This window comes from Canis lupus, chromosome 16 (genome assembly GCF_048164855.1).
Source record: "Canis lupus baileyi chromosome 16, mCanLup2.hap1, whole genome shotgun sequence".
NCBI lineage: Eukaryota > Metazoa > Chordata > Mammalia > Carnivora > Canidae > Canis > Canis lupus.
The window spans coordinates 2,147,934-2,159,157 of NC_132853.1; the positions used below are offsets into that span (position 1 = coordinate 2,147,934).

Here is an 11,224-nt window from a genome sequence, read left to right on the forward strand (position 1 = left end):
AACAGGGTCAGGATGCCTGAATCCTCTGTCCTGAAGGGGGCTGGGAACACTTGGGGCCAGGGTTCAAGATTTGGCAATGCCCTGACCTGGTTTCAAAGCTGGGGTAGGGTCAAGAGCCTTAGTCCCAGATCCCAGCTTTAGGGATGAGCATGGTAGATGGGCAGGTCCCAGACTGGGGGTTGGAGTATCTCTGGGTCCAGAGTTTGAGGCTGGCCACGGATGCTCTGGTCTCTAAGCCCCAAGTTCAGGGCTGGGGAACAGTGGTCCCCTAGGTAAGGGGGGCTGGGTAGGAGAGATATCCCAATTTCAGACGTGGGTGGGGGAGCCGTCTCACATATCCTCTGCTCTTTGAACTGGACGGGTCCCTCAATTTTAAGGGCTGGGAAAGGGCTCTGGGTCCAGTACTGGCCAGGGTGGGGTGGCATTCTCCAGGTCTTGGGTACAGAGCCCAGACTCCTAGGATCCTTGGTGAGGCAGCCCGGGTGGCTCAGCGGTTTAGCGCCGCCTTCAGCCCAGGACGTGATCCCGGATTCCGGGATAGAGTTCCACACCGGGTTCCCTGCGTGGAGCCTGCTTCTCCCTCTGCCTGGGTCTCTGCCTCTCTCGGGGTGTGTGTGTGTGTGTGTCTCATGAATAAATAAATCTTTTAAAAATATAAAAATAAAAAAATAAAGTGACACTTGGGGGGGGTCACTTTTTGAAAACACTAGAAACTGGGGATCCCTGGGTGGCTCAGCGGTTTGGCGCCTGCCTTTGGCCCAGGGTGTGATCCTGGAGACCCGGGATCGAGTCCCACATCGGGCTCCCGGCATGGAGCCTGCTTCTCCCTCTGCCTGTGTCTCTGCCTCTCTCTCTCTCTCTCTCTCTCCATGTCTATCATAAATGAAAGAAAGAAAGAAAGAAAGAAAGAAAGAAAGAAAGAAAGAAAGAAAGAAAGAAAGAAAGAAAGAAAGAAAGAAAGAAAGAAAGAAAGGAAAGAAAGAAAGCACTAGAAACTATTTGAAACTATTTGAAAAATGAAGAGAATTAAATATTTAACCTACCTTTCCTAGATGAACTGTACCTCAAGGTAACCAAATAGTAGATATGGGGAAGTTTATCTATATAGAAGTATTATAGCTAATATGAAGAATTGATAGGTGCAAAATATCACCATTTTACAGTCCCTAATAAATTAATGGACCAAAAAGATAATCAGACATAATGTGCCTTCTGATGAACGTACCTATCATCACATTTTAAGCATTCTTGCTAAGAAAATGAACTTGAGCCTGATCAAATAACTAAATCTAATTACCAATTTGTAGGAAATAAAGGGGACAGGACATATAAAACAGGATGCAATGTAAAGTACATGGGACAAATGACACACTTCTTCAATAAACTGGAAGGAGGAAAAAGACAAGATTTCCTTCTCCTAAAAAAGGAAATTTTTAGGTGTGATGTCATTGTTACTTTTTTTTGTTTGTTTTTTTTTGGTTTTTGTTTTTTTGTTTTTTTTTTAAAGAAGGTCTTTTAGAGACACATATGGAAATATTTAAGAATGAGAGAGGACAGGAACACCTGAGTGATGCAGTTGCTTCAGCGTCTGACTCCTGAATATGGCTCAGGTCATGATCTCAGGGTAGTGAGATCTAGTCCCACATAGGGTTCTGTGCTGGGAGTGGAGTCTGCTTAAGATTCTCCCTCCAGGCAGCCCCGATGGTTCAGCGGTTTAGCACTGCTTCAGCCCAGGGTGTGATCCTGGGGGCCCGGGATCGAGTCTCACATCAGGCTCCCTACATGCAGCCTGCTTCTCCCTCTGCCTGTGTCTCTACCTCTCTCTGTGTGTGTCTCATGAATAAATAAATAAAATCTTTAAAAAAAAAAAAAAAAGATTCTCCCTCTCTCAAAAAAAAAAAAAAAATGTGATAAGACAGTTGGTATTCACTTCAAAATAATCCAGGATTGGAGGGCAGGAGGAGTTTTAGCCAGTTACCTATAAATAGAACTAAACAACCCATACATTAATTAAAATTAAGTGTTTTAACAGTGATGGCCATTTGAGGGTTCATTGTACTATTCTACTTTTGTAGATGTGTAAAATTTCCCTAAAAAAAAAACAAACAAAAAAAAAGTTTTAAGAACAGTAATTTTAAGTACTCAAGAAAAAGAAATTAGAAGTTACATTAAAAGGACTAGAAATGGGGGCACATGGGTGGCTCAGGTGGTTGAGTGCCAGACTCTGGTTTCGGCTCAGTTCATGCCCTCAGGGTTGTGGATACAGCCCTGTGTTGGACTCTGTGCTCACTGCAGAGTCTGCTTCAGATTCTCTCTCTCTCTCTCTCTCTCTCTCTCTCTCTCTCTCTCTCAAATAAATACCTAAAATCTTAAAAAAAAAAAAAAAAAGACAAGTGAACAGTACTACCAGCTAAGCAAAGATAAATATAAATGGTGTAAATCTTATGTAAAATTGAATAAAATTCTCAACTATTACTTGAGAGGAGAAGCATAAAATGTTAAATACTACTGTTCTAATTATTTGTATACTCCTCCTATCTAAGTGGACTTTTTCTTTTCTCCTAGCCAGCAAGAGGAATAGTGTTTTGCATACACAAGGATCACAGTCCTTCAAATATATAACACATCACCCTAACATACTCACAGAGAGGAAGCAAATACTTTCTCTATGGCTAAAAATAAATAAATAAACAAATTAATTAATTAATTAAAATAAAATAAAATAAAATAAAATAAAATTTAAACCTATAAAAAGGAACACTGGTTTGACATTAACTCCAGGGGTTCAGACAAGTGTGCCCATCCTCTTTCAAGCGATATTAGTGTAAGCGGCCATTTACTCAACAATCCTTTCTCTGCTGAAGGTAAGATACAAGATTGCTTCTAATCCTCATAACAACCCTACAGGTGATTTTATTCGCTTCCTTTCACAAAAAAAAAAAAAAAAAAAAAAATTTAAATATACTGAGGCACAGAAACTTGGGACTTAGATGGGCACACGTGTCTCCAAGGCTCACATCCCCCAGCTCCTCTCATACCCTTGAACACAAGAACTGTCCACGTGGGAGTCAAAGAGCATCTTCCTCTACATTGGTTTCCTTCTTCCTATTTATTCATACAGGCTAAGCAAGATCAATGAAACATCCTTGAAACCTTTCCTGTGGCTCAAGTGAGTTCAAAAGTTTATTTTTTCTAAGCCTAACATGGACGGATTTCCCTTCAGCAACTTGGCTCAGCCCACTGCAAGTCTTACGCATCGAATGAAGTACACACACTATGGAGCCCTAAAAGAGTTCCTCCCTTCACACTGCAGACTACAATGCCTTCTCTCAATTATAACTTTCCACTTCTCCTCAGAAAAGTAAACACATTACATAACTGGCCCTCACCTTCCACTCATTTATAATGTAACTTTGCTAACCTTGGCAAGTTATCTTTGATTCTTCTCTTGCCCCTTACATGTAATTTGTCACCAAGTCCTGTCAATTCTACCTAAGATCTTCTCAAATCTGTCCTTTTTCTTTCACCAACCAGAACCTCACTTCAGGCCTTGATCTTATACAGCACAAACTATAACAGTTCCATAAACCAGTGGTGTCCAATTTTTTTTCCATGTACTCCTTCCTATCAAAAAATGTGAGCGTTCACCTGATACACATATCTATAAGTTATAGGAATGTCCAACTATACTTATATATACATTTGAAAACACAAAAACAGAAATTTTGAAGGTTGTTATAAAAACAAATGTAAGGGCAGTCCCGGTAGCCCAGCGGTTTAGCGCCGCTTCAGCCCAGGGTGTGATCCTAGAGACCTGGGATCAAGTCCCATGTCAGGCTCCCTGCGTGGAGCCTGCTTCTCCCTCTGCCAGTGTCTCTGCCTCTCTCTCTCTGTGTCGGTCATGAATAAATAAATAAAGTAAAATCTTTAAAAAAAAATTAAGTTCTAACATTTTTTTCACATCCCAATGGATCATCTTGTACAGGCCAGAGATATCACAGCTCTACAATGCTGCTGCCAGGGCAATCTTCCTCAAAACCCAAATCTGATTGTATTATATTCCCAGCTCAGTCTCTCACTGGAATTATGTCCCAGTAGCATAAGCTTACTTTTCAACCTCATCTCCTCTAGCTTTTATTCACACGTCCTGTTCTTCTGCTATACCTGTCTTTCACACAGCTCCCTCTGCCTACAGTCTTTTATCTTTGACAACCACTGATTTACACATTAAGAGGTTCTCCAAGAAAAAAATATATTCTGAATACTGTAACCAATTTACAGATATAACTTATCTCTTTTCTATAGGAAGTCAAATACTGTGAACATACCTTTTGTTACTTCTTTTATTTGGCTCCTTTTCAAGTCCTAAATACTTGGAAAGAATGGGTATGGATTCCAATAAAAGTCCAAGAGACCAACTTTGTTTTTGTTTTCTTTGGTTTATTTTTCTTTCTTGTTTATCTTTCCATTTCCCAACAAAATCCTTTTAAGCAAAAAGGATATTGTAAATCCAGAGATTAGTTCCCTCTAGGGCCAGGAAAAAGGCTAAACCTTTGCAAGCCACAATGAGAATCCCAGCTAGGAGCTTATACACAGATGTAACAGCCTGAGACATTTTTCTACAGCAACACTCCAGGTTGTACCTTCCCTGTTTCAACCTTCCTAGCTACTGTCCAAAGCCCTCCAAGTTGATTGAAATGATTATGATTAGAATAATAGAGTTGCACAAATACATTATCCAAGAAAGTCATGAAAATTCAAGTGATTTTGTGCACTAATAATGGGGAGCTCAGTCTCCAGCAAGACTTTCATTCTACCACCCCAAGTCTTTGTACTATCTTCCAGGGGGGACAGGCAAGGGAGCACTGTGTTGGGGGGGGGGGGGGGAGAAGAGGCAATAGCGGGAAGAGCCCTGGAGGGAGGACTCTGGTCTCATTCCACAGTAGAGACACATGTCAGCTGTGCTACACAACAGGCTTCACCAAAGAACTAAGTCTGTGGTGCATTTTGGTAATAGGATCCTATGATGAGCAGTCCAAAAACAAGACTGAAGCAGAGCTATCCTAAGGTGCCAAAGCTGCTTCTCTGTACCAGAAAACAATGAGAAGGGGTTATCTCACTCCCAAGTCCTAAAACTTCCACTGTTCTCCCTCTAGGAATGTCCCCTCCCTTAACTAAGTCTCACCTTTCTTTCAGTTCAAGTTTCAGCCTCTTCTGAGAACCTATCTCTGTCTACTCCGATCTTTTGTTTTCTACACGAATTCACTTGGGCCAAATCAAAACCGCAATGAGATACCATTTTACAGAAAGTGGTGCAATTGCTTTGGAAAACAGTTTAACGGTTTCTTAAACAGAGTTACCATATGATCCAGCAATTCCACTCCTAGGTATATACCCAAGAGAAATGAAAACATATGTCCACACAAAATGTTCACAGCAACATTATTCATAACAGCGAAAAAGTGGAAACAACCCAAAAACCTAACAACTGATGAATAGATGAATAAAGTGTGGTTTTTCTATACAATGAAATATTATTCAGCAATTAAAAAGTAATGAAATATTTATATGCTATAACATGAATAAACTTTGAGACTATAATGTTAAGGGAAAGACAAAGGATTATACATTGTATGATTCATTTATATGAAATGCCCAAAATAAGTCTATGACAACTGTAAGTAGATTAGTGACTGCTGAGAGCGGAGAGTGTTTGGGAGGAGTGGAAGTGAATGCTAATGGGCACAAAGTTACTTTCTGGGGCGATGAAATGTTTTTAAATTGGATAGTAATGATTGATCACATTTTTGTGAGTATGCTTAAAACCATTTAACTCTATATTTAAAAAAAATAAATGTTATAGTGTGTTAATTACATCTTAAGTTGTTTTCTGACTGCCATGGCCTACAAGGCCCTAGTCAGGCCCCAGTGTATATCTCTGGACTTACCTCAAGGCTCTGTCCCATCAGTCATTACCCAAACCCCTGGCCTTCTATCAATTCCTGAAATGCGTTTAGGGTTTTCTTGCCTTGAGGCCTTTGTGTATGCTCAACTCTGCCTGAAATGAAAAGTTTTGCCCAGTCCTCTTATAGGACTAATGATTTCTCATGCTTGAAGTCTCAGCTCAAATGTCAGTTCTACAGTAAACTTTTCCTCAGTGCTCTAACACCGGACAGCTACCCCTGCATTCTCCCTCAGCATCTCATTTCCTTTCTAGCACATCCACATAGCTTTAAGGAAACTGATGTTTTTTTTAACCTGTTAGGTCCACCAAACCCTAAGCTCCATGAGAGTAGGCATGAATATGTATTATTCAGCATCAAAATTCTCAATGTCTAACACAATTCCTGGCATGGGCCTAAAAATGTTATTTAACATTTTTTTTCCCCTAATATGCCACATCTTCACACTTATGCTGTTCCCTCTAATGAGACTACTGCCACCATCATCACCATTCCTCTCTGGTACCACTCTTGCCCTTTTCACACCCTTACTCATCTCTCCTGTCTCAGCTAAAACACCTTCTTGATGAAGCCTGCCTTCCTTCCTTGAACCGTCCTTGGAAAACGGTCTCTCCACTTCTTTACCTATTCAGGACTAGCTGCATCTCCACCGTAGCATTGATCAGACTGTATCAAACTGGGGGTGGTTTTTTTTTGGTAGGGAAGGGGGCCTGGAGAGAGTTGGTTTCACATTTCTGTCTCACTACTACGTTGGAAAACCTTAAAGTGAAGAAAAACCTTCTCATTTTTATGTCCTTAGCACTTAGCCCACTACCAAGCACGTGAACTAGTACAACTAATCATGACAATACCAATAAAAACTAACATTTTCTGAGTGCTCAATATGTGCTTCACACTCTTAGAGAGTGGATAAACAGATATGCTTTTTGGTCACCAACCTCAAAGAGGTCACAGTCTGACAGGGACAGAAGACAGGTATGCTGGCTAATGTAGAATACATACCACCACCAGGCCAAATGAGCTGCCCCGTCGTGTCCCTATGCCTTCAAATCTTAAAGAGTATGCCTTTCTCTGCATCCATAAATGTCAGGTTTCCTCAAACTCACTTAGAATACTTCCTTCGATTACTTACAATCCACTTCCTGCCCTTGGTGCCTGGAAACAATTTCTAGGATGTCACCACAAGCAATATTAAACTGCCACACAGTTTCCTTCTGTATGTCTGCATTATCAGTTAAACTGCTTCATATTAACCACATTCTAGTCCACTGGGATCACTCAAACACTAAATAAGATTTAAACATACCTGTTGAAGATTGCCAGTTAGCGCTGCTCCTTTTACCCCTCTAGATTAAGGTCTGCTAGGGTTTAAAGTTCAGGAGCTTTCCAGGGTGCTACCTGCACAACAGTGACCTTCTCTTTCCCTGCCCAAGTAGACAGACGCTTGGTTTGAAGCTAGACCATGTTATTTAAATGAACAGGAACTAAACACTTTTTAGAAAAAGTAATTTTCTACATAGACTAGGACAATTAACTTAAAAACATAAAAAAACTCTTGGTCCTCAAGAGTTCAGATAACAAGTTGTTCTTTTAATGCTATGTACACTCAACTCAGAACCTTAGTCAGGACCTTAATTCAGATCCTACCATACTTCTTAAACCATTCCATAAACTCTTTCTGAACAACTCTGTGTATCGGGTACCAGGTCTGACACAGGGAACTCAAGGACGAATAAGCCAGTCCTGCTCTCAAGAGGTTTATGTCCGTCTTAACATGGAAGACAGTCAAGGAATTGCATTTAGTTACTCAGACAGTGATAAACACAAGGGGCGACAGAAACATGGGAGGGGCACATGTCCTAGGCTGAAGAGAGGATGCACAGATGAGGGGTACCTGGCCTAGGCTGAAGAGAAGATGCACAAACGAGGGGCACCTGGCCTAGGCTAGGGGGTGCTTGCGCAGATGAGGGCCGCTGACCTAGGCTGCAGAGGCAGCTGGGGGTGCAGAACCGGCATCAGGGCAGGCTTCCTGGGGGTAGCATCTAATCATAGCAAATAAAGTCCCATTCTCTCATATGAAAAATGTGGTTAGTAGTACCTACATCATTGGACAGTTGTGGGGATTTGATGAAATGGTTCACATAATGCAGTACCATCATGCCTGACACAGGGATTGTGCTCAACCAGTCTTAGCTTGAAGTCTGATCAAGCACTAAAAGGTGATCAACACCTGTGCCTAGCAACGCACCTGCTTTACTAATCATACGACAGACACCAGCTGCACAATTACACACAGTATTGTTTTAATCAACTTTTATTTTTTAATAATGAGAGAATGTTAAGCCCTGCTCTTCATATTAACAGTCCAATGCCATGATCAAAATTTTTTTCATTTCTTGAAACATACCATTCTCTGACATTTCTTGCATTAAAAAAAATATGGGTTTTCTTAGTTTTTTTGATAGAAAAGGTAAAAGAGAATTAACAATTACTGAATTTTTAAATAAAAGCCCTGCAATCATATTGATATAGCATTTATTGGTCATTATGACTCTGCAGCATATAGTCTTCCCCATTATAGCCTCAGGGAAACTGAGAGTGAAAGTAGTTTGTGAGAAGTTCCACAGTCAATAGACAAAAGAGCTGGAATTTGCACCAGATCTGATTCCACATCATCAGCCTGACTAGGCCACATAGTATCAGAGATAAGAGGAAACACCGGCTGCCAGAGTGCTCTCCTGTTGAGGGGCCCCAGAGTGCTCTCTGCTCCACCCCCATGCCAACACACAGACACACACAAGACTGTCCCTACACAACAGAGCCTGCGCACTTAGATTCCAACTCAGGCAGCTCGACACCTTGAGCCAATTCCGTTCTTTCCTGTCAGCGTAGAACAGTTAGTGACCAAAGCTCGGTTTCCTCCAGAGACGAGGGCAGCATCCATGTAGATGGTCCCTAGCCACCTGTCCAATCCCCATTCCTAGCTGCAGACGGAAGTTGCTTAGTCAAGAGTCACCAAAAATCACAATTATTTTTCATAACTTCTCTTCATACTCTTTCGGTCTCACCACAAGTAAAGCGATGTCCCAAGCCTAAGCTTTTACCCTAGAGCAGTCTAGTTTCAAGATCAAAAAGGCTATTCTTTACACTAATCTCACACCTTTGTAAGTTCCCTCGCCCAAGTGCTCAGATGTAACAGTAATGGGTTCCACAAAACACACCTGAAAAATCTATGCTAACCTGCAACTTTCAAGAACAAGACAGAGACCTGAGGTCAAGTTATCTGACCTTCCACTGGTTGGATTTTCAGGCTGGTCCTGACACTGACGGTCTCACATCAGGCAGGTGTCTAAACTTCTCCGTAACAAAGGTAAGCATCCTCACAAGCGTACTCTGTGACTACAAGGTGGCTTCTGGAAAGTGTCTCTAAGTGCTATTGAAACTCAAGTTACGACTCCTTCTCGGAAGTAGGAGTCAAACCTGGAGTACCTCCTTAACCCCAATGCTTTTACAAAGACGGCGCGTCTTTTTACCTCCCGAATCCCTTCTTCACTGTGGCTTGCAGCACGCTTCTAACTTCCTCCAGTTGCTCCCACAAAATCAAGACTGAACAGCGTGCTCGTCCAACTCTTCCGTTTTCCTTACCGTGAGCACACTTCTCTAGCTTCATTCAGCAGGTGTCTCAAGGCTGCTGCAGCACAGACATTTAGTGAACGGGAAGCCTAAGCCAAGCCATTCCAGGCCACATCCTACAAGGATGGGCAAGGGTCATGCTGCACGGACACCGACAGAACATGAGGGACGTCTGGATGATTATTAGAGTTCGTCCTCAAGGCCCTTTCAAACTTCCCCAGCGTTATTCTTCTCCAAGTGCTGAAACAGACACATTCCACAGACTTTCTTGTAAGCAGCAGGTTCAAAGTGTCCTAGGGAAGCCGTCTAGGGAAAGGCCTACGCTGTACAATTTGGTCTCTAAGTGCCCTTAAACAACTCTACTGCTCACAGAGAAAAGTGAACATTTGTTAGTGATTAGAGATAAGGCATCTCATGTTCGGGGGCTGAGGCTGAGGGAGGGAGAGGCCGCGAAAAGGACCTGGCTGGGGAGGGGAGATAGACTCCGAAGCAACACACCCAGACCGGAATGCGTCAAAGTTGCACTTTCCAGAGTCAACTCCTGGGTCCAGAGCGAAGGCAACAATGTTTCCGTGGCTTCCGACTTTGGCGTGTCAACAACCCCCCTCCCCCCCCCCCCCCCCCAGAAAACCAATCGTCCACCAAGGACCCCCGGGTGAATGAATGAGGGAATGGGCCAGGCTGGATCACAAAGCCTTTCCAGCCACCACCACCAAGGCCAGGTGCTCAGTTACGACACGGAGGAGGCATCTTCCTTCGTAGCCTCTGGCCCTTGCTGAGTGCAGACTTTCACAGATAAGGGGGGGGGGGGGGAGGAGGGAAGGGAAAATGGCCTTCGTCCTCCAGCCACGCAGACCTTGGATCCGTGAGTGGCCCAGGACCGCAGGCCGCAAGCAGACCTCCCGGGAGCTGCCCGACTCCCAGGGGGCCCCGAACACACCCGTTTGGGGCGCTGCTTCCGGGGACGCCTCCACCCCCCCCCCCCCCGCCCGCCCACAGTCCAGAGGCTCCGCTGCCGAGGGAATGCCCGCGGCTCCCACTCTCCGGGCAGGAGGGGCCACCGGCCACCCGAGCCCTGCCCCGGCGCGCACCCGCCCCCGCGCCTCCCCGGGTCGTCATGGCAACCGTCCCCCTCCCCGCGCGACGCCGGCACGCGGGGAGCCCCTCGGGCCCCGGAACAAGTCCCCCGCGCCGCCCGCGCCGCCCGCGGCCTGCAGCCCGCGCCCGGCCTCCCCGCCCCGCGCCCGGCCCGGCCCGGCCCGGCTCCGCCCGGCCGCACTCACTTGATCCTGGAGCCCATGGTCCCCGGGCCTCCTCATGGGCCCGCGGGCCCCGCTCGGCGCTGCGCTGCCCGCCCGCCCGCAGCCGACCGGCCTCCCTCCGGCGCTCTCCCCGCCCCTTCCTCCCTTCCCTCAGGCTGGGCCCGCCCGCTCGAAGCTCGCTCCCTCGCCGCCGCGGCCGCCTCCCGGGCTACTGCGCTCGCTCCAGCCCGGCGAACGCCATGGTCGCCGGCGCGCGTACCCGGCGCGCCCCGCCCCGCCCACAGCCGCCGCCTCCCGCCCGCGCCGCCGTCGTCGCCGCCGCCGCCGCCGACGCCGCGCGCGGGGGCTGCCGGGAAATGTAGTCCG

The 11,224-nt window shown here is 45.2% G+C and overlaps 1 protein-coding gene across 17 annotated transcripts in view; it reads right to left on the reverse strand.

Moving 5' to 3' along the window:
• The window catches only part of DENND1A (DENN domain containing 1A), a 508,126-nt gene extending 497,028 nt beyond the window's left edge, over window positions 1-11,098 (reverse strand). For 3 of the 17 annotated variants that reach the window (XM_072777861.1, XM_072777848.1, XM_072777867.1), the window contains exon 1: window positions 10,880-11,037. In XM_072777861.1, the coding sequence (XP_072633962.1) occupies window positions 10,880-10,896 (17 nt within the window). In that variant the 5' untranslated portion in view covers window positions 10,897-11,037. Of the gene's footprint in view, window positions 1-9,496; window positions 10,200-10,879 lie in introns of those variants that run through there. The other 14 variants (XM_072777849.1, XM_072777855.1, XM_072777847.1 and 11 more) reach the window with 8 other exon arrangements.
• Between the last annotated feature and the right edge of the window lie 126 nt (window positions 11,099-11,224).